This window comes from Heterocephalus glaber, unplaced genomic scaffold (assembly GCF_053883595.1).
Source record: "Heterocephalus glaber isolate CG9 unplaced genomic scaffold, H.glaber_assembly_v1.0 deba00001504, whole genome shotgun sequence".
Taxonomy (NCBI): domain Eukaryota; kingdom Metazoa; phylum Chordata; class Mammalia; order Rodentia; family Bathyergidae; genus Heterocephalus; species Heterocephalus glaber.
The window spans coordinates 45,520,585-45,544,680 of record NW_028258324.1 but is presented as its reverse complement, the minus strand read 5'-3'; the positions used below and the strand labels follow the sequence as shown (position 1 = coordinate 45,544,680).

The following is a 24,096-nucleotide window of genomic DNA, read 5'->3' as shown; positions in this document are numbered from 1 at the left end:
CAGTGATGTTGAACATTTTTTCATGTATTTATTTGCTATTTCTACTTCTTTGTCTGAGAAATGTCTGTTCCTTTCAGATGCCCATTTTCGGAATGGGTCTTTAAATTTGGGAGGTCTGATCTTTTTCAGTTCTTTATAGATTCAAGATAGTAGACCTTTGACTGAGGAAGAACAGGTGAAGATTTTTTCCCACATTGTGGGTTGTCTCTTCACACTGCTGGTGGTTTCTCTTGCTGTGCAGAAGCCTTTTAATAAGAAGAGATCCCACTTGTTGATTGTTTGTGCTAGTTCACGGGCAACTGAGGTTTTGTTCATAAAATCTTTTCCTACACCGATGTCTTCAAGGGTTCTACCTAACCTCTGTTCCAACTGGTTCAGAGTTTCTATTTTAATATTTAGATCTTTAATCCATTTCTATTTTAGTTTAGTGCATGGTGAGAGATACAGGTCTAGTTTTAATCTTTGGCAAGTTGAAACGCCATTTTTCCAGCACCATTTCTTAAAGAGGCTATCTTTCCTCCAGTGAGGGTGTTTGGCTCCTTCATTGAAGATGAGATGGCTGAGTGTGTCTGGCATTGTTTCTGCATCTTCTAATCTGTTCTACTCGTCCTCAGGTCTGTTTCTTTGGCAGTGCCATGCTGTTTTTATCACAGTAGCTTTGTAGTATAGTTGCAGGTTGGGGATTGTGACACCCCCTGCCATGTCTCTGTTACCTACAATTGCTTTTGCTATTCTGGGACTCCTCTTGTTCCAAATGAATTTTTGGATTGTTTTCTCAAGGTCCATGAAGTATGCTGCTGGGATCTCAATTGGAATTGCATTAAATCTATATAGCAGTTTTGGAAGTATGGCCATTTTCACTATATTAATCCTTCCTACCCAGGAGCAGGGGATGTCTGTCCATTTTCTGATATCATCTTCAATCTCTCTTTTCAGAGTACTAGAGTTTTCAGAGAAGAGGTCTTTGATTTCTTTCATTAAGTTGATTCCTAGGTATTTCAGTTTTTTGGATGCTATTGTGAAAGGAATTATTTGCCCTATTTCTCTCTCAGTGAGTCTGTCTTTGTTGTAGAGGAAAGCTATTGATTTTTGTGTGTTGACATTGTAACTAGCTACTTGACTGAATTTCATTATTAAGTCTAGAAGACTTTTGGTGGAGTTCTTGGGGTCTTCTATATAGAGTATCATGTCATCTGCAAATAATGACAATTTGACTTCTTCATTACCTATCTTTATCACTTTTATTTCTTCTCTTGTCTAATTGCCATGGCCAATGTTTCCAGAACTATATTGAACAAGAGTGGTGATAGTGGACATCCTTGTCTTGTTCCTGATTTTAGTGAGAAGGATTTCCGTTTTTGACCATTTAGTATGATATTGGCTGTTAGTTTTTCATAGATGGCTTTTATCAGTTTGAGGTAGAGACCATCTATTCCAATTTTTTGTAGGGTTTTTATCATAAATGCATGTTGGATTTTGTCAAATGCTTTTTCTGCATCTATGGAGATAATCATATGGTTTTTGTCCTTGGCTCTATTGATATAGTGTATTACATTGATTGATTTTTGTATATTGAACCATCCCTGCATCCCTGGGATGAATCCCACTTGATTGGGGTGTATGATCTTCTTGATGATCTTCTACATTCTGTTTGCCATTATCTTATTAAGGATTTTTGATCTATGTTCATTAGTGAGATTGGCCTATAGCTCTCTTTTTGGGTTGGGTCTTTCTCTGCTTTGGGGATCAAGGTGATGGTTGCTTCCAGGAATGAATTTGGGAGTACTGCTTCCCTTTCGATTTCATTGAAGAGTTTAAACAGTAGTGGCAGCAGTTCCTCTCTAAATGTCTTGTAGAATTCAGCAGTGAAGCCATCAGGGCCTGGGCTTTTCTTAGGTGATAAGTTTTGAATTACATTTTCAATTTCATTGGTTGATATTGGGTTGTTCAGAATTTTTAGGTCTTCTTCATTCAACTTTGGTAATTCATATGTATGTAGGAATCTGTTCCTTTCTTCTGTGTTGTCCATCTTATTGGCGTATAGGTTCTGGAAGTAGGTATTGCTGATCCTCTGGATTTCTGCTGGGTCTGTTGTAATTTCACCCTTTTCATTCCTAATTGCGTGCATTTGGGCCTTTTCTTTCCTTTTTCTGAGAAGGTTGGCTAAAGGTTTGTCAATTTTGTTGATTCTTTTGAAGATCCAACTCTGGGCTTCACTGATTTTTTTTGTATGGTTCTCTTAGTCTCCATTGCATTGATTTCTCCTCTGATCTTTATAATTTCTTCCCTTGTATGAGATTTGGAGTTGTCCTGCTCTTCTTTTTCTAGAAGCTTGAGGGTCAGCATCAGGTTGTTTAATTGGGTTCATTCTGTTTTCCTAATATGCGTATTCACTGCTATGGATTTCCCTCATAAGACTGCTTTCATTGTGTCCCATAGATTCCGATATGTTGTATTGTCAGTGTCATTTAATTGAAGGAACTGTCTGATTTCTTCTTTAATTTCCTCTGTGACCCATTGGTTATTCAGAAGTGTGTTGTTCAATTTCCACGTGTTTATGAAATTTTTTGAGTTTCTTTTGCTATGGATCTCCAATTTCATGCCACTATGGTCTGATAATATATAGGGGATAACTTCAATTCCTTTGCACTTACTTAAACATGTTCTATGTGTGAGTATGTGGTCTATTTTGGAGAATGACCCACGTGCAGCTGAGAAGAATGTGTATTCTGATTGTGTGGGGTGGAAGACTCTGTAAACATCTGTTAAGTTCCTTTGTTCAAGAGTTCAATTGAGTTCTAGTACTTCATTACTTATTTTTTGTCTAGTTGATCTATCTATTTGTGACAGTGGGGTGTTCAGGTCCCCCACTACAATTGTATTAGTGCATATATGACTTTTCATGTCCATTAGTATTTGTTTTATATAGTTGGGTGCACTACTGTTTGGTGCATAGATATTTATGATTGCCATCTCTTCCTCTTGGATTGTTCCCTTTACAAGGATGTAGTGTCCTTCTTCATCTCTCTTAATCAGTGTTGGTTTGAAACCTACTTGATCTGCAAAGAGAATAGCTACTCCTGCTTTTTTTCGGGTTCCTGTTGCATGCAGTATTGTTTTCCACCCTTTAACTTTCAGTCTATGAGTTTCCTTTTGAAAGAAGTGTGTTTCTTGTATGCAGAATATTGTTGGATTTTGCTTCTTGACCCATTCTGCCAGTCTATTTCTTTTGACTGGTGAATTGAGACCATTAACATTGATGGTTATAACTGAAACGTATTGACTTGCCATTGCCATCACTTTTTCTTTTTGTTGGGTTCTCCCCCTTTACATTTAATTTCTTATCATGCCAGATGGGTTCATTCTGCTTTGCTTCCTGGGGTTGTGATCCTCAATGTCTGTTCCTAGGTTATTGTGTAAAATTCTTTGGAGTGCTGGTTTGGTATTCATGAAGTTCCTAAGGTGCTCTTTGTCATGAAAGTATCTTATTTCTCCATCCATTTTGAAAGATAGTTTTTCAGGGTACATCAATCTGGGTTGGAGGCTGTTTTCTTTTAGGGCTTGGAATATGTCACTCCAAGCTCTTCTTGCCTTGATGGTTTGTGTTGAGAAGTCTGCTGTGATTCTGATGGGCTTTCCTTTGTATGTGATTTGTTTCTTTTCTCTGACTGCTTGGAGAACTTTGTTCTTCTGTTGAGTTTCTGGAATCTTAACAATTATATGCCTGTGTGTAGATTTTTTTTTGATCAAGGCTATTTGGAGTCCTATATGCCTCACTTATCTGTATGTCAAGCTCTTTCCCCCTGCTTGGGAAGTTTTCTGCCATTATTTCTGTGAAGAGATTTTTTATGTCATCTCCACTCTCTCTTGTTTCTTCTTTGACTCCAATCAGTCTTATGTTATTCTTCTTTTCATCATCTAGCAGCTGCTGGATTGATTTCTTGTGGTCCCTTACTACTTTTAAGAAATTTTTCTTTTCCTGGTCACTAATTGCAATCTTATCTTCTATATCTGAAATTCTGTCCTCACACTGGTTCATTCTGCTGTGTAGACTTTCAGTGGAGGTTTTCATGTCCTGGAAATCTATTTGTATCTGTTTTATGGATTCCACTTGTTTCTTACGTTGGGATTCCATCATGTTCCTGAGCTCCTCTCTAGATTTATTAATCATGTCTTGCTGTAGGGGCACAATTTCTCCTGTTATCTGAGAAATTATTTCTGATTTCCTTTTTTCCAGATCCCCTTTTGTTGCCAGCTCAGTGGGTCCAGGTGGTTGAGTATCAGAGTGTTCCATGTCATTTCCCTTTGGGGTTGCTGTAGGTGATCTGGAAGTCTGGTTTTGAGACTTATTTGTGTGTTTTCTCATTTTGACTGGGGCAGGGGGCTGTTAACACCTGCACAGATTACCTCCTCTGAGCTGGGTGAGGTGGGACAGGGGCCGGGAGCAGCGGTAGGGATGGTGACCCAAAAGCCCTTTCCTGTGGGCTGGGAGCAGCAGGAGGGATGGTGGCCCGGAAGCCCCTTCCTCTGGACCAGGAGCAGTGGGATGGTGGCTCAGAAGCCCCTTCCTCTGGACCAGGAGCAGCGGGACAGAAGGTGGCCCAAAAGCCCTTTCCTCTGGGCTGGGAGCAGCGGGAGGGATGGTGACCGGGAAGGCCCTTCCTCTGGACCAGGAGCAGTGGGATGGTGGCTCAGAAGCCCCTACCTCTGGGCCGGGAGCAGAGAGACTCAGTACCTTCTATTCTCAGACTCTTGCTCTACTTACTGTCATGGTTTCTGTCCATAGGAACAGCACACAGATTTTAGACAGTTGAGATTTTGTAACAGATGAGATTTCTGATGGCCCTGCGTTACCAAACTAAGGTACTCAAGGTCTAAGTGTTAATCTGTCTTCCTGGAGGACATTTTTCTGTACCAAAATTATCCACCTGTGTGCATGTTGCCATTACCTTCTCGTTTAATTGTCAAACATGATTGAATTAATGTTTCTGTGAATGTTTTTTCATAAATAAGAATTTAGGGTTAGCAAGGAAGGCAGAGAGTCTTACTCTATGTATTCCTTTCAGAGCAGATGCATTTTAATTCAGATAAATAAAAACACTCAAACTCTTTGATTTCCAGCTGACATATAATTAGGATTAATTAATACAAATATTCTTTGCAAAGTTTTAAAAGGCCTTACTAAGGACTAATAAAATTATTAAAATTTGGAAAATTATCCTTGAATAGATGAGTGAGATATTTTATTATCTTGTCAAGTGAATAATGCACTGGAATATCAAGTAGTGAGAAGGTACTGCTTACAAAAGGTAGCTTTTGCAAACATTTGCTTGGCAATCTAAAAACTATTTGTCACACACATAGTCTTTCATATTTTAAATCTAGTTTTTCATAGATTTGTCATTTTTAACAATTTCCCAAACTCTAGAAGAAAGAAAAATGTATAAAATTCAAGATTTTGAAATCTTAAGACTGAACATTAGTCACAATACAGAACACATTACTCAAGCTTGTTGAAAATAATAAATTAAGAGACTAAATACAACTGGAATCAGCTTCTTTACTGTTTTATCAGAATTGTAACATTGAAACTGGCATCAGTTTTCCTTAGAAAAGTTTCCAAGATAATAGATGTGAAAATTTTTTGTAAAGCCTAAAGTGTTAAACAACTCTTATCATGATATGACTATGGAATTAAATCAGATTGCATTATCTTGTTTAATTTATAGACATTCTCTACAAAACGCAAATGTCTACATCTATTAAATGGGCACGTTAGCACTATCTTTTTTTTTTTTTTTTTGGTACCAGGGATCGAACTCGGGGTCTTACGCTTGCAAAGCAAGTGGCAGAACCACTGAGCTAAATCACCAGCCCCTAATTAGTACTATCTTTTGCATTCTCTAAAATTTAAATTAAAATTTAGCAACATACAGTTGATATATATATATCTCAGATTTTAATCATATAGTAAAGTATAATTTTCTGATAAATAACTAACACACATAAACCTTAAAGGAATACATAGACAATTTCAGTGATTTAGAGCTTCCTTGAGATTTGAAAAGTTGTAGGGTGAGCTTCCAAAACTAATTAATTATGAGGATACTTTCACAAAGGTAGACTCAGGAAATCTGAGCTTTTTGCAACTGTGCTAAAGTAAGGCACATGAAGTGGTCTGTAGGCTTGCTTCCCTTTCTTCTCCATATTCAGACAATTGATTAATGATGGCACAAAAACACAGTTAGTAAGATCGACAGTATCTTAAAATAGCAGAAGGCTTCTCCCCCAGACAATTTCTTGGGTCTCTCAATTTTATTATAGAAAAATAGGAAAAACAGATATCTCAAACTGAGTATCACTATTGTCTCTGAAGCCAACAGGCAGTTATTTATTCCAACTTGGAAATAACTACTATGATCAATCAGGCATTTAAAATTGAGCCACTTCAAACTGTTTGGAAATTGATTAAATACACATATTTCATCTGATTTTTCCCTTCAAATTTTATCTCCCTCTGGGCCCAGGAGATAGAAATTATTTGTAGTGCAGTCACAGACACTTTCCTTCAATGTATTCCTAGGAAATGGACTATATTAGAAAATTATAAGTATCATTATGTATTGCTGTGTTATCAGTTGTAAGACACTCCTTAATTTTAGAGACAGTAAATGTCAAAACTCATATATTAGAATACATAATATAAATATGGAATGTGTGTGTAGGAGACAGAGAGAAGAGGAAGAAGAGAAAGTAAAACTTGACAAAAGGAGAAAAATACAGTAAGTTGAAAAATATACTTCTAGCAAGGCTAAGCACATTATTAACAAATTCATGTGAAAGCATATTTTTTAATATCTGATTTTATTTCAACACTAATAACTCTGATGGCTTCTGAATTTTTCCTACCATGATTACACTGGATCTAACCTTCTAGAGTGAGAGGGACTGAGACTAAGATTCGTCAGTTAGATAAAGGATGTAGGTTGATGATCAGGAGGGGTAATGTATCTTGCAGAAACAAAGATAATTTTAAGCATTTTTTTGGCAGACCGGAAAAAAAAAACAACCCAAGAAAATAGCCATTTTTCCTTCACTATCAAACTTCTAAAAAGAATATGTATAAATTAAAAAAGGTCCTATTTTTCTTCACTTCCCATTTAATTCCCAACCTGCATTGCATGTTCTTTTCACTGAATGTGAGTTTTGTAATTGCTATGTACTAAATCCCAAATGCTTCACTTCTCCTTCATTTTTCCTTTTTTTTCAAACAGTGTGAGGCTGTGATTATCTTCTTTCCTGGAAAGGCATTCTTCTCTGGAATTATCTCTGAGTTTTTCTACGTCCGTTCCCATCTTTGGAAAGCAGGAATTACAAACAGGGCTTCCAGGCCAAGCACAACACACAGGAGGTGGGAGGCGGAGCTCAGCAAGTGATTAAAGGAAATTCCTGAAGCTGGGGGGTATACACCAGTGGGAAAATGTCTCCAGACCTCAACAGGTCAGAACTCATTAAAAGTAGCCATTTGTTCCCACATAGGAGTGGAGCCAGCGTTCCTACCTCTTCTGATCTTGCAATTTTGAATCAACTAAAGGAATTTGCCTGTCGCTCACAACATGTCTGAAAGCTAAATTTAGTGCTAAATTGCCAGTTTGTATCCTCTGCTCTAAGTAATTCTTATTCTCATTCACTGGTTTCCCTTTCTATATATTCCTCCAAATGTGGGAATTTATTGAGTTTCTGCTCACAGTCCTCTTGGCTTTCCACACTCTGCTGGTTATTTTTCCACCAAACCCAGCTCCATTTTGATAATTCTAGGATTTGTATTTCTAATTCTGATGTTTTTTAGATTCTTAGGATCTGATTTTCAACCAAATTATTGTTCATGCTTGTAACTCAAACTGTACTTATCAAATAACTTTTATTTTGGTTCATAGCAGAACTTTTTGTTTCTTGTATGCCCTAAAATTTTAAATCATTTCTATTTTTCTGTATTTATTCACTAAAATCTCCTCCCCCACCCTCCTGTTTTTCAGACACATTGTTTCATAGTAGTTAGGACCAATCATTGGAATGAATCCATGGGAATGCCCATCCTAACTCTGTCATTTATGTATCATGTGGTCTTGGGCAAGTTATTTCACCTTTCTGTGCCTCAGTTTTCTGATATGGAAATAGTGGTAATGGTAGTACCCATCTCACATGACTATTGTAAGGATAAAATAGTATAGACTAGCTAGCAGAATATAAAATTTTGTTGGCCTGATTTGCAGAAGAGACTTCAAGAAAATGGAAACTGAAAGATTCATAAGCTGGTATCCGACCTATGTTTGAAGATGAGGGATTACAGTGCACTTCTACCAACTATAAAGCACAGGAGCACACACTACTCTGGAGGCCAGATGCCAGCCCCACGGTGGTTGCCCTGCCGGGGGGGTGCACCAGAAAATGAGTGGAGCACAGCACAGACTAGAGCGAAGAAGTCCAGGCTTTTTCCCTTCTTCGTTTTTGAGTTTGAGTTAGGTCTGGAATTGGCAATAAAATAAGCTCTAAATTGAGCTTTTGATAAGCTAAGACTATACTTTTAAACGTGATTATGCAAGAAAAATGAGAATAACTAGAAAATTCTTGGTAAGTTTCTGGAAACTCATTCAGAAGTAGAGAAAAATGAATTGAGAGGGAAGCTGGACACAGCAGTGATACAATGAGTCTGAATAATACAGCTGAGATTATACTCATTACTCCTTTAAAATTTTACATTTTCTTTACCTCTTTAGAATTTCTTATTCCTTCCAAAATGAAAACAAGGTCTGAATTTGCTAATGTGTGATCTGGGGCTTTTCAACAATGAGCTCTTGTGCTATTCTTTTTACTTCCATCTGTCATCACACCTGCAACCTAATGCAGTCAGATCCTAATGTGAACATTATTTCACAACTTTTGGTCTTGGCTCATCCTAGTAGCCCTACTTGAGATGAATTTTATACCTGTCCACCCTTCACAATTTGGTTTAGCTGATATCTCACCTTTTCAAGCAAGTCTTCAGGGACTATCCCCAGTGGAAATGATCTTAGCCTCCTATCACACATCTAGAATCTTATCTTCTTTTACAGTATCATAAAATAAGTGATTTATACAACTTTCTTATTCATTAAATTGTGAATGAAACCTTGAAGATAAGATGTCTTATCTTTTTAGTATTCTACATAACACCTAGCAAATAGTATAGCCATGGAAGTCTCAATAGACAATAACAAAGTTAAAATCTGATTAGTGTTATGACCTGGGACCTTAATTCACCTTCAATGCATTGTGCAAAATTCTCAGAACAATGTACACCATATGAACCCTTTTAAGATCCTTGCTTACAAAAGAAGCAATGATATTTAGGTACACAAGCAATACTAAAACAACAATAACAAAACCCAAAACAAATTAAAAGAGATCTACATGTCAGACTGGTCTTTATATTAGATTACTAGAAAATTATAGTAGTAGAATGAATACAGGCTAAAAAGTAAAAACATTTATTCAGTCTTGGGTAGGTAAAAATTGCAAGACACGGTAGACCATAAATCCAACTAAAAACACACACAAAAGATCTGTATTTATATCTATATGAAAGGTGTGTGTATTAGAGGGTGAAACTTCTGGAAGACTCACTTTATAGAAAAATAATTTATTTTGTGCTCTGCCACATATTCAATTCAGGACTCTGGAAGCAAGCAGCAAGAGTAATTAAGGATTACTGGAGGTAGCTAGCCAGCTTCATTTCCCAACACACAAAGAGCATTTTTAACACAGTTAAGATTAGGAAGTCCTATAAAAACAAAGAGGACTGGGACCACTCAGCATCTGCAAAATGTAGGGAAAATTCCTTGGGTTGTTATTTACATTAGATGAAGAAGCCGATTTATAACCAGCTTCTGATTTATAGCATCTGTTGTCAGGCCCTGTCCCTCTAAACAGGCAGGTACACTGGCTGGCATCAAAGCCCTACTTAGGGCTCTCATTACTAGTGTGCTACAGTAGGCGACTTAGGCTCTGCTATAGGTAGAGCATACAGCACAAGATAAACAAAAGTGTCCTCACTTCATCACAAAACTGAGCATGGATTTTAAAGCACTTAGCATTTTAACACCTTTGGCTCTGTCAAACTTTTTTGCAGCCTACAAATGTAGGGCCCAAAAGAGAGTAACATTCATTGAACTTTGTGACTACTTAGGTTCTTTCATGGAATCTTTTTGATGAAAAAATTTTCTTTATTGTCTTTCAGTTTTACAAGAAGTTAACTATCATGTCAGTAGTAAGTATTGTTTCATTTCACAGACATGTAGTCTTGGGATGTACTTTACTGAATCTCTAGGCCTGAATTACTAAATACATTACTTTAGATAAGTTACTTAATTCTTCCTGGATTTGGATTTCTTTTACATAAAGTGAGGGTAGAGTAGTACCAAATTCATGCGATTGTTCTGAAGATTAAGTGAAAGATCTGATGAAAACTACATAGCATAGTACAGATTTGGAACTTGGCATGAGCTTTGAGTAATATATTATCACTGTACTGTGTATGTCCATATGTATCATACAGTGTTATTGTTGACTGCACATCAAATTATATAATATATACATATATATATACATAAAACTCAAGACCTTGTGATTGCAAGTCAGGCGGTAGCACCACTAAGCTAAATCCCCGGACCTATATTATATATTATTGCCTACTTGAATCTTTTTCCTTTTATATACAAATGCTAAGAGCCAGAGAAACTTATCAATTTATCTAAGGTGGCTTTGTTATATATTTTAAAGTGCATACCTTGGAGGTAAATATAGAGATAAATAAATCAAGAATCTTGGGAGGAACCATAAATACTTCCTCACTATCTGATATTGTTAGCCTTCCAATACTTTGAGAAAACTTCTGAAAAGCACTTTTAGAATGGGAGTTGGGACAGATGAAGCTGTAGTGTTGAACACATAGCTACCGGTTCCTTTTTCTCCCCTTCTTAAAAGCACTACTAATTCAATTCCATTTTTTCAGTAAAAGCCACTGGATATTTTTCAGTACCATAAACTGTGTTTCTCATGTCTCTTTTTTTCTTGGTGGGTGATTTCTACGAAAATTTAATCCCAAACTTCTTTGCTAAATTGTCAATAATGTTTTTTAATTGCATCTACAAATCTTTACTGAGCATTTCTTGTAAATCAAGATCTGGGGAGAATAAAAATGAATGATAAACAGCCTTAATCATGTATAAATAAATAATTATGATACATTCTGTTCAGCAATGCTTTGGAAGAAAAGGGTTTTTTGTTTTGGTTTGTTTACATATACTGAAAATAAAATTTCTTGAAGAATTCTGATGAGCAATAAAAATGGAAGTAAAATACTTATTAGAGGAAAGAGCAATGGCCAACAGGTCCACATGGTGCTAGGTGGAATGCATGACTAAAGTATGTGGGTTATATGTGGAAGCATGTAGTAGATTAAGTGACAGAGTACGTGTGTTACATGTGAGAGCTGTCAGAATGAATCTGGAAACAGGCTGATGACAACCCATAAGTGGTCTGCTGTTTTGCCTTCACTGTATATCGGGTCCATAGGTCAATGATGGTAATAAACTAAGCAAAAGACTACCTTTGTTTTTGATGAGCTAACAGATACAGTGGTGGATGATTGAATAGGGGTGAGAGCTGCTGTTAAGCCCTATTAAATGAGTATGTATTAAAAATGAAAGCTAACTTGAGTATTAACCCTCTGAAAATACAGAGATGATGACAAATCTCCTAAAGATCAGATCTACCACCACTCAACTTAATGGCTTTATATCAGCTGCACCACAACTCCCTTCCATTCTTCCTGACTATGGGGAGATGAACGCATTGGTAATGACATGCCCATCAGTCCTCAACCACATCCCTATTTTAAAACTGAATTTGCACAATAGCTTTTTGAAAGGCCTGTCACCGCTTCAGTGTCGCCTCTGTCGTGCTTCTCTGTGGGAGCTGACATTTTGCTGATACTTCATCAGGCTGGACCGCCTGCTGAGAACCAGATTGGTAAGGGAAATGCATATCACTGCGGGAAAGGATGGGAGATGTATTATTTAAATACAATTTATTTTACAGCAACTTTAAAAATCAGATTTGCAATTGCTTCGAAGAGGGAGAAGCATTTTGTTGCATCTCACCTCGTTATGTTTGGTGACACTGAAGACTTAATTGTTCTAAAGTTTTTTTTAAAATTCTTTAACTTATTTTGTTTTACACGTACTCTCTTCTTTTTCTTCTATTTTATATTAACTGTCTTTTATTTTCCACAAAGCTGTGTTATAAAGGAAATGCCAGCACTGGCATTTATAGTGGTATGGTAGTAGAAGGTGGAAAACAGCTAAAATGTTGTTAAAAGGAATATATGAAGCCTCTACATCTGAACTTTACATGAATTCTGGAGAAAAAGACTAACAAGCTTGTGCTTCCTCATAAAGTAATTCCACATAAAGTAACTCAACATGTTTCATCTGCTTTTTGAATCTTGCATAAGTTCTGCACAATTGGTTTTTATCTCAAAAACAAAATAGTCTAGCTAAATAGCAAAAATTTTGTTGATGGGAACTATTTCTTGGTTAATTCAACCAAAAAGGTCAAGCTGGTAATCTGTTTAGGAACAGCAGAATAAATCTACCACCTGAAAGTAATCACTTCTTAATATCAAAAGAGAACATAAAGGCTAAGAAGTCATTCTGTGGATTAGGAGTACAGTGTCTGCAAGCCAGTGGTATAGTGGGGCCGTTACTACAATCTTTGGAGAGCTAAGAGTTAAATTTTCAGAAATTCTGTAAACGACTTGACATCACTTGAGATCACATTGGTAGGACTATTATACCACAGAAATAGGCAAATGCTACAACCCAGGTTTTTAAAATATATTTAAGAGAGCCATTTGTTAAGCATTTTCCAACTTCTCACTGAGGAAAGGTTAGACTTCTAGTCAATATGGTTTTCATGAAGTTTTATCAAATGATGAAATTAGTATCTCCTTCCTCACATCGTTTTTTTTCCATTTTTTTTTCTCCTTCAGTATTGAATAGGCACATTTTGTTCAGGTGCATGCCAATATGACACAAACCAGAGATAGAACAAAATGACTAAAAGAAAATGAGATTTCCTAACAAAGGGAAATGAAGTGTTCGGAGAAGGCTTACTAGGTTCTTTTTTGTGTTTCTTTCTTAAATTTTGGTAGTATTGATGAACTATGCTTAACATTCACAATAGGACAAAAAGGAGAAAATAGCCTTAAAAGACTAAAAGTCAATAAGACTGAAGAAAAACTTTCACTATTATGGGAACATTTAAGGCTATCAGACAATTTAAGACTAAGCAACTATCAGACACAGATACGTATGCAAGGATTGGTTTAAAGATGATGTCACCACCCTTCATCTCATCAGAACTATTAAAGTAAAGGTGATAAAGGAGTAAGTCCTACCACCTAGAGATAGCCATGGTCACTATAGAAAACTGCTGATATATATATACACACACACATAAGCACACACACGGGTACATGTTCTTACAAATTTGTATCATTATCTATATACAACATTTAGTGTCAACTCTTCCAACATGGCACATTCATCCAAAACATGAAACTTGACAGTCTCAGAATAACCTATGGATGTATTATATAATTGGTTTAAATCACTCTCTTCCTGGTCGAGAATTGGGTTGTTTCCATTTTGCACTTTTGGTATTAGAAACAACGTTAGGATAAAGACAAAGCTGGGACCACTTTTTCATTATTTGGTAAAAAGCCTGATATAAAGCTAAACTGCCCTTCAGAGAGATGGTACTTCTCTATCAAGGGTATGAGTGAGGGTTTGAAATCCTCACTCCTGAGCCTGTACTACACACATGTGCACACACACACACACACATACACAAACACACACACAAAGCCACACTTGCATATAAGAGAACCTACTATAATACTATAATCCAGAGGGTTTTCTAACAGTGAAATAAACCTCTTCAAAATTTTTTCCCCAAGTGTGTGTATTTATAATCTCCAAACAATGGGATTTACATAAATCCAGTAGCTTTAGAAATAGCTTTTTGGTCTCTCCTTTCTGTAAAACATATTACCTTGGGGCCTGGGATTTAGCTCAGTGGTTCTGCCACCTGCCTCACAAGCGCAAGGACCCGAGTTCGATCCCCAGTACCAAAACAAACAAACAAACAAACAAACAGAAAAAACATATTACCTTTTTAGCCTGTAAGTAATTTTACAGTTCATTATGCAGTGTAACTAAATTCTAAAATTCCAAGTGCACTATACTAGGGTATTTAGAAAGATGTGCATTTTTCTTTAAATGCAAGCCTTTTAAAAAATACCACACACACTCTTTGTGAAATATGTGTGTAGCATTGTTTATGAGTCCTATCATTCAGTTCCATTCATTTTCCTAAATATCTTATTATGGAGATTACATAATTTTTGTTTGTGTTTCTATGTGTGAAATCAGAAAATAGCATGTAACACTAAAATTGAACTGGACTAGCAGTCAGGGAATATTTTTTTTCTATTCAATTCAGTGCATGTATCATAATAAGATTGCCAACAAAATTTAATAAATATTACTCATCCACAAAATTTCTCAGGACTGTCATAAAATATTCTCCTAGGGTTTCAAGTCCTAGAATGGAAGAATTATAACACAAACATTAAAATTAATATTTTAAAGAATAAATAATTTATCTTTTGCTTGTCTTGTTTATGCTTTAATTTTTTATTAGTGCATGTTTGCCATACACAATGATCACCTTCATCATGGGAAATTTGTACCTGCACATAATATATCTTTTTTTTTTTTTGGTACCGGGGATTGAACTCCAGTCCTTGCACTTTTGAGGCAGGCGGCGGAACCACTGAGCTAAATCCCCGGCCCCACATAGTATATCTTAATTCTTCTTTTTTCCCATTCCCCTCCCCTCCCTTCAACTCTTTTTCCACATTTACAAAAGTTTTGTTTCCATTTTTTTCTTCCATTCTCTTTTATTTAATCCCTTTTCCTTTCCTTCTATCCTTCCTTTCCCTTCCCTTGTTCCCTTTCCCATTTGAACAAGTTCTTTCTGCTTCCCAATATTGACCTTCCATTTTGTTCCTTATTTACCCTTTGGGTTTCTCACACAAAAGAAACAATGTGTTATTTAAACTTGTGTGTCTGACTTATTACACTTAAAATTATGATCTCAAGATGCATTCATTTACTTTAAAATGTCTCAAGTTTATCCTTTATGCCAGAGCAGTATTCCATTCTATATAAATACCACTTTTCTTTATCCATTTGTCTGCTAATGGATATATGGACTGTTTCCAAGATTTAGCTATCATAAATTGTACTATTATAAACATGGGTATGCATATATCACTATGGTATGATGCTTTTAACTCTTTCGAGATGATACCTAGAAGGATAATATCTGGGTCAAATGGAACCACTAGTTTAGTTTTTTGAGGAATCTCCATACTGATTTCCATAGTAGTTATATCATTTTACACTCCCATGAACAGCAGAGTAGGGTTTCTTTTTCCCCACAGCCTCACCAGCCTTTGTTATTGGTTGATTTCTTTATGATAGAAATTCTGGAGACAGAATTTCAGTGTTGTTTTAATTTGCATTTCTCGAATGACCAGATGTTGAACATCTTTTTATACATTTATTTGTCATTTGTACTTCTTCATATGAGAAGGGTCTATTTATTTTCAGATGCCCATTTTTGGATTGGGTTTTTAAATTTGGGGGATTTAAATTTTTTTGAGTTCTTTATATATTCTAAATAATAGCCCTTTGTCTGAGAAGTAGCTGGCAATTTTTTTTTCCTATTCTGTGAATTGTCTCTTCACTCTTTTGGTGGTATCTTTTGCTGTGCAAAAGCTTTTTAGTAAGATCAGATCCCAGTTGTTGATTCTTTGTGATATTTCCTCTGTGATTAGGGTTTATTCATAAGGTCTTTGCCTACATCGATGTCTTCACAAGTTCTACCTATTCTATCTTACAGCAAATTGTTTCTGTTTTATTATTTAGATCTTTGACTCATTTTCCTTTTTTCTTGAGTGCATAGTAAGAGATATGTGACTAGGTTTAATCTTCAGAATGTGGCAAGCCAGTTTTCCCAGCACTTTTTATTAAAGAGGCTATCTTTTGTCTAGTGAAGGTGTTTGGCTCTTTCATCAAAGGGTGGCTGAGTGTACTTGTTGTTTCTGCATCTTCTATTCTGTTCCGCTGATCATTGAGTCTGTTTTTTTTTTTTTTTTTTTTTTTTTGCCAGTATCATGCTGTTCTTATCACAGTTGCTTTGTAGTATAACTTCAAATTAAATATTGTGATCCCCCCTGCCTCGCCTTTGTTGCCCAGAATTGCTTTTATGATTCTAGGTTTCTTCTGATTCCATATGAATTTTAGGATTCTTTTCTCTAGTTCTGTGAGGAATGCTATTGGTATTTAGATCAGGATTGCATTAAATCTGTATAACAGTTTTGGAAGTATGGCCATTCTCACTATATTTTTTTCTGCCTATCCATGAACAGGAGATATCTTTCCATTTTCTGGTATCATATTTGATCTCCTTTTTCAGTGTACTGTAGTTTTCAATATAAAGGTCTTTCACTTCTTTTCTTAGATTGATTCATAAGTATCTCATTTTTTTTAATGCTAATGTGAAAGGTGTTGTTTCCCTAATTTCTCTCTCAGTGAGTTTGTTACTCGTATACAGGAATGCTATTGATTTTTCTTTACTTGTTTTTAAACAACCTATTTGTATCCCTGAACAAGTCAAACAATGTAAACTTTATTATTTACTTAATAATTATTCTATTAAAATTGGTTAGACAAGAGAAAATGTCACTTCCCTGTGGAAATAGTATGTACATTTTGAATATGTAAACCTTTACCTTTAAGCTTTTTTTTTTACAACAAATGAGTAGGTTAAGGGACAGTTGACAGCTGCTCTAGCGAACTTTTATACTATTTGAAATGATTGTCAACAGTGCCAGAATGCCTGTCCTGAAATAAAAACTATATACTTATATATGGAAAAACTTTCAGGCAAAGACCTTATCCTATCAGTTTTGCTTGAGGGTTATCCTTAGGGACTACAGTAATGTATTTCCCAAAATGATCAGATGGTTAGCTATGTGCTAAATACTTTCTCTCTGTTGTCTTTTATATTTGTGGTTTATGTTTCTGATTTTAGTTGTTTGCTGGCTTACAGGAAGTCCTAAGCACTGTAAGCTAATTCAGATTGCTACTCAGTTCACCTATATAAAATGAGAGACAATCACAAACACCAGACTCTTGCTAATCTGTATTAGACAAATTTGAAATAGTCATATAAAATTGTCCTCATTATCCAGCTCACATCTCTCCAGTTTTCCTGGCCACTCTGTCTCACTGTGGATGGAGACAATAACACAGCCAGGCTTAGCATAAGTTTAAGTAAGAATGACAACCAGCAAAGGGCATGGTAGGATAGTAAGCTCCACTGGCTTTCCGCCACCCCCACCCCCCCACTGGCTTTTTGAAAAAGTTCAATTTAGCTAATCACTCTTTAGCAGTCTATAATATGCTTCTATTCTGGCAGAATAATAATTCCTGTCTAGGATTTCTTAAAGATCCTTTCACAATAAGCTTAAATTCTATACTACAGTCAATTTGTTCCAAAAATGGCTGTAATCATATCCCCCAGCCAGCAGGTCTTTGGCAAAGACATTTGCTACTCTTCTAAATCAGGGAATGGAATCTCTGTCTCCTCCTTCCAAATCTGGCTTGCCTTGTGACTTGCTTTAACCAGCAGAATGTGGTGGAAGTGATAGTCTATGGTTTCCAAAGCTAGGCTTTTTGACATCTTGTGGTTTCTGTTCTCATGCAGTTGGAATGCTCTCACTTAGAAAATTGTCCCAAAACTGCTATGCTGTGGGGAAACCCAAGCTAACCATGTAGAATGCTGTGCAGGGGGAAAGCCAGGTTCCCTGGTTGAGAAGCCAGGCAAGCGTAGTCTATTCCCAGAAAGTCACCCTGACAAAAGAGCCATGAGATTCCACATGAAAAACCCATCTTGTCAACCACAGAATCAAGAGAAATGATAAATCATTGTTTGAAACCACAGAGGATTGAAGTGGCTCGTTGCACAACAGATTGTCAAAATATATGCCAATATAACAATGCTTTGCATATCAGGTAGGTGAATAAGGATTTATAAAGCTAACCATTTTATTGATTGATGCTTATCCTTTCTAGGTTTCTTACTTACGCAAGGCACAGGATTTTCCTGTGTAACCAGGAGGGCAGTCACAGTTGCCAGTTTTTTTGTTGCAGTGACCTCCATTCTCACAGGATCCACAAGAGAAGCGACATTCTGGTCCCCAGAGGCCCTCAGGGCAGGCTGGCAAAATAAAGCCAGAAAGAAAAGAGCTCAGACTTGTAGTGAAGCTCAAGACAGTCAAGACAGCCCCAGATTTCTGCTGTTGCCTAAGTGAGTTGGCAAATTGTGCGTGCGTGTGTGTGTGTATGTCTGAGCTACAAAGAAAGAAATATTCTAGTAGCCTCTGAGGATTTATAACACTTCTAAAAATATTCCCTGAAGAAATCAACATGATGCTATATCTTGTCACTTTGGAAACACAGATACAGTGGTTGGCTTTTTGCTGAAAATGTGGTTTTTCAGACAGTAACAATGGAAGCAATTTTGATATATATCTTTGGAAGCAATTGCACAGAACAAAACATGAAAATGAGATGTAATTTGTAAAGGAATCCCAGGAGGGATGGTGCTCAAGAAGTTGTCCCCAAACACTTGCCTAAATCCTTTCTTCCAGTCTTCACTTTTTTATCTAAGCCACACTAATCATGCCAGAGGTTTGTAGGTGGTGAGCATTATGAAAGTGTACAATTCATACGGTGGCAAAGGAGAAATTATGCAATACTTTATTGACTATCTTTTGAACTAGCAAAGGACAGATGACAGGGCAGGGCTCAGGTAGAGGTTTTAGTATATATCTGATCATCAAAACTACTCCGAAAGGAAATTTGGTGGAAAGCATTTCTTTTTGTTTTTTGGTACCAGGGATCGAACTCGGGTCCTTCAGCTTGCACAGCAGGCGGCGAAACCACTGAGCTAAATCCCCGGCCCTGGAAAGCATTTCTTCAACACTGAGAAAATGATGTAACTTTCCCAAAAGTATGGTAGTTGTAGAAAGTTATATCAAATCAAGTTAGAGTGTTATGAATCTTTTGTATTGGACAGAGTCACTGAATAACAGAATTATTACATTTTCCAGGATGTTTATATCTGATTTGTTGATCTTTTACTGTGTGTCAAGAACTTTATGTAAATTAGCTCATATTTCCATGAAAATTCTCCTATGACAACCTCATTTCCTTTTTTACATGAGGCACTGAGAGGTCGAGTGACTTACAGTACATCACAAAGCTGAACCTGGATCCTCTATCTTCTGAAAGTGGTGCTCTTAGCACTACACCCAACTTAGTCAATAAGGCCAGGCACTCAGCACCTTGCAAGTCAATTAACCTCCTTGTAGAGAACCACCAGAGTTCGATTTTTGAAGTTCATCTGATGTAGAACTACTTTAACAAAACTCTTTCTTTCTTATATGGCATGGTTGTCTCATAGACCTCCTTATGTGAACATCAGGGTCTCGGCTGAACCACAGGATCTTCTGACTCAAAGGTCTGCCTGCATGTGGAGTCCAAAATACCCCAGGCTACATTCTAAGCAACACACACCAAAGGCACTGTCTGCCTTTTAAAGAATCACTTTTTTTTTTCTATATCACAGGTTAGTTGCAGAAACCAGCTCTTCTGTTCTTTGAAGTCATTCCTCATAAGCTAAATAAGGTCTGGTGTTGATTGTGGAGAGTGCTGTTCATTAGTGCCATTGAAACAATTTGAAGTCTGTAATTAACTATTCATCTGCAATCTAGACACTGATCTGGAGTTAAGGTTTTTAAGGATATGTCTAGCTCTCGGAGCACTTGGGCTCCTTCACTCTTTTTAAAAGGAGAAAAAAAAAAAAAAAAAGAGGCCTGATTTTCATCACGCACAACTCTAAAAGAGCTCTTTTTGCCTTGATTTCAACTGCCAATCATGATGGCGAGACCATTCACCCACTCCAGCCTGATTCATAATTTCATTTTGTGGCTAGACAAAAATACCAGAATTGGACAAAGTTATCTGATTGAAAAATAATATATTTTCCAGTGATTATGGTGACCTCTCTATTTTGCTGATTTACATATACTTTCAACTCATTTTCTTTCACAGTGGGAATCTCAGAAGCATTTCCCAATAAAGTATATTCAGCCGCTGCTTTAAGAAAATGTTACCAGAATAAATTAAATTTACCTAGGTGTGTGGATATGGAATTATCTCCTTCTGCTCTGATTTCCAGGGAATGACTTCTCCAGTGGGGAGATTAAAAAGGGCCAACTCTAGGCTTAAAAATCAGCTGGTACAAGAGACATAGTGAGTGGTGTAAGACCCACTCTCAGACCATATTAAACAGATTCGCATCATCTCAGCCTAGTGTTTTCTCAAGCATCTCCCCTTACTTCACAGAAATTCGCCATTTGGCTACCTACATAGCTCAGTCTCCATCAGATCTATATGGACATCACCACTCACAGGCTCTAAGTCCATCTGGAGAGGACAACCTAGAATAGTCACACTCCATCTTTCATTCAGCTCCAGAAAAGCCTTGCAGATGCAGAAGATGGTGATGGAAGGAGCAGATGAAGACAAAAGAGTGTCAAAGACAACTTCCAGTCTCAGTGTCTGTCTCTGCACGTGGACTGAGGATGACAGCTCCCTTTCAAACCAGCTTCTTCTTATTTTAAACCAGATTGCCCTTTGAAGCATTGCAAAAGTGTCGTAAATTGCCATCAGTTAAGATAACTTTATTTGTTCTCTACTTAGTATTTTGTATGAAAGAGAAAAATGTTTTGATAATTTTCCCTGAATAAAATAGTGACTAGTTATTAAGGTGATATACATGATAACATAAGAAAAACGTATAGATGGTAAAAAAAAAATGAACCATACACATTTATAGATTGATTTAAAAAAACATTTCCTGAAAAATATCTATGCCAGGAAGGTTGTAGTATACTCCAGGGAAGTACAGATATCCTTCCCAAATGAAGTTCAGATTCTAGAAGGATAGGTCAGGTAATAAGTATTAGATATTTAAAAATAATTAAAAGAACGTAATTCGAGCTATGTGATATGCTAGAAGATGACAAGTACTATAGAAAAAGAAAAAGTTCAGAAAAACTTGCAACTTGAAATCTTAAATAGGGTGCTACAGATAAGATTTGGTAAAAAAAAATGATGAGAGACTTTCTGAAAACTTAGAGGAGTACTTTGAGTCTACAAGACAGGGGCAGCATTACTGACATCTTGTAACACAGTTTTCCAAATTTTATGTGCAACTACATGCATATATTTATATATTCCTTATAATTAGAGTCATACTATATATAAGCTTCTCTATATATTTACTTTAAAATTATATAATTTTAAATTATATATTTTATTATATATATTTATTATATATATTATATTTATATATATTATATATAGTTATTGTATAATTATATAATATTTTAAAATTATATATTTTAAAATTATATAATATCTAGAAATTTGAGAAAGTACAGTATTGATAACCATATTAAAATTATCTGTGTCTAAGTAGCTTTGAATTGTATTTATTTGATCAATTTTTAGATATAAAGAGAAAAAATCTCTAATTCTGGAAACTAGCAGTGATTTGGTTGATTAGTTCAGTTCAAAGAAGCGATTGTCTACCTTTAATCTTTTTCAGAAAAGGTTCTCTGGTTTGTGATCTTTCTTCCCTTGTTCAAGCTAGCAAGCAGAGACAAGGTTAAATAACTTTAAATAACTTCCTCTATGTCTCAGTTTCCTCACCTATAAATAGGGGATTAATAAAGCATACCCACCTCCTGGGAACATTAATAGTTTGACTAATAAATGACAATATGATGCTGAACAACGACTGAGCATTATTATTAGAGAAGAAAGAAAATCTATCATCAGATTTTACCTTTCTGGCATCTGTTGCCTTGGTAACCATATTTGCACGTGCAACTACCATTTTTGGCACTGCATTCCAGGGTGTTCTCCTCCACACACTGACATTCAGAAGAGCAGCCAGCTCCGTAGACCCCCTTGGGACAGTCTGCAAGCAGATTGAGGCAAACTGGTCACCTGAAAATCATGCTTTCTTTATTTTAAATTGTTAGTGCACAGGCACGTCGTTCTGTAGGGCCTGATTATAAGGAAAACAAGGGGATCATCCTAACTGCCAAAAAAGAAAGAAAGAAAGAAATGTCTTTCAAATCAGGCAATTCATTTGCTTTTTGGCAACTGGATGTGAACAATGAAGCCTGAATTACTTAAAAGGCTTTGGTGCTTCCGGGAGAGAAATTGCTTCTCAATGGGCTCCATTGGTGCCTATAGCTAATATTCTCAAAGGACTGCTATGGCTGCCAGGTCTCATAGCCATCCTGCTGCAGGACCAAGGCGATGGACAAGCATTTATGTGAAGGCTCTCCATTGTTTTCACCCCCGTTCATTACATGACAATTGGAAATAATTTTACATCATGCAGATAACACAACTCTTTCACTGGTGACAGCAGCATTATCTTGACCACATCTTTGAAATGGTGTTTTCCCTCCCTTTCTTATTTTTCCCATGCCACTGAGTTTTAGGGATGGTAGCATCAGAATTCTAATTTGAAAATGTTTCACCTTTGCTTTTAAGAGAACATACTTGTATTAGTCTCTTTGAAGAGCTTCTTGATTAATTCAATTCCCTTTCCAAAATGTACTTCTGACAATTTTGTTGTTCCCCATTATAAATGTTCCAGGGAGTTATCAAATGAAAGATACTTTCAAATTCCCTCCAGGCTCAAGGCAATTGTTTTGTGTGCCCTAATAGGCTTTGCTATAGAAAACTGCTTGCAGAAAATAAAACAAGCCATTTGACTTTCTGGAGAATGGGAAGGAGCATTGGTAGAGATCAGTCAAAGTGGTGGTTATAATCACACCATGTAGGATGATCCTTGTCCTTGTTGCCAAAGGGAGTCCAGAGCTATCTTTAAAGTGAAACAATTATTTCCAGGACCTTTTAATACTTAAAAGTGTCCAATCTGGATAATTTGGAATCCTTTCTCAACCCGGAAACCACAGTCTCACAGTCGACCATTTGCCTTGATGTAGTTCTCTTCTTGCTCATTCCAGAATATTCTCCCTGAATTGGATCCCTGATTTCCTAATTCTCAGTACCTCAGATTGTGCCCTTATTTGGAAATTTGATCCTTGCATGTAGGGGGCCCTGCCCCCCCCCCCCGCTGGAAATCTTGAGTGCCTTTTACGGACATATCCGGGCCTGCTACAAATCTACCCGGCAACAAGGAAGTAGCCCCAGTACCCTCCTCTTGCTCCTCCCCTCTAGCCCTACGGTATATATGTTGTAACAGCTTCTGCAATAAACGAGACTTGATCAGAAACCTGTCTTGTCTCCATCTCTCGTGTCCCCTGTCCCCTCTCATCCTCGCTCCCCCTCTAGGGTCTCCGTTGACTTACCCGCGGGCCGGGACAAGTGGCGCCCAACGTGGGGCCAGAGAACGGGGGATCCAGTGAAGGACGCTGCTCAGGGGCCCTAAGATTAAGATTGAGGAACAAAGAGCATACTCGACATAGAAGAGGCTTGCGATTGACGTGGACCTGCCGTCTTTTTGCACCTCGGTAAGTTGAGCAGCGATTATGGGACAGGGCATTAGTCAGCACGAACTGTTTGTGCAAGGTCTCAAGAAGACATTACAGGCACGAGGGGTAAAGGTTACAGTCAAACAATTGCTGAAATTTTTTGATTTTATTAAACATCTCTGTCCCTGGTTCCCTGCTGAGGGAACCATTGACGAAGAGAGATGGAAAAAGGTGGGGGAGGCTCTCCAGGATTATTATGCCACTTGCGGACCCGG

General features: G+C 36.8%; 1 protein-coding gene across 18 annotated transcripts in view; it reads right to left on the bottom strand.

Annotated features, from left to right (window-relative positions):
• Positions 1-24,096, bottom strand: part of LOC101724814 (EGF-like and EMI domain-containing protein 1) — a 634,038-nt gene that overhangs the window by 69,584 nt on the left and 540,358 nt on the right. For all 18 annotated transcript variants that reach the window (XR_015441135.1, XM_087186963.1, XM_087186961.1 and 15 more), the window contains 2 exons: positions 22,153-22,287; positions 18,322-18,453 (listed from right to left, as the gene is read on the bottom strand). Coding sequence is in view for 17 of the 18 variants with exons in the window: in XM_087186963.1 (XP_087043089.1) it covers positions 18,322-18,453; positions 22,153-22,287 (267 nt within the window). In the remaining variant the exon portion in view is untranslated. The remainder of the gene's footprint in view (positions 1-18,321; positions 18,454-22,152; positions 22,288-24,096) is intronic.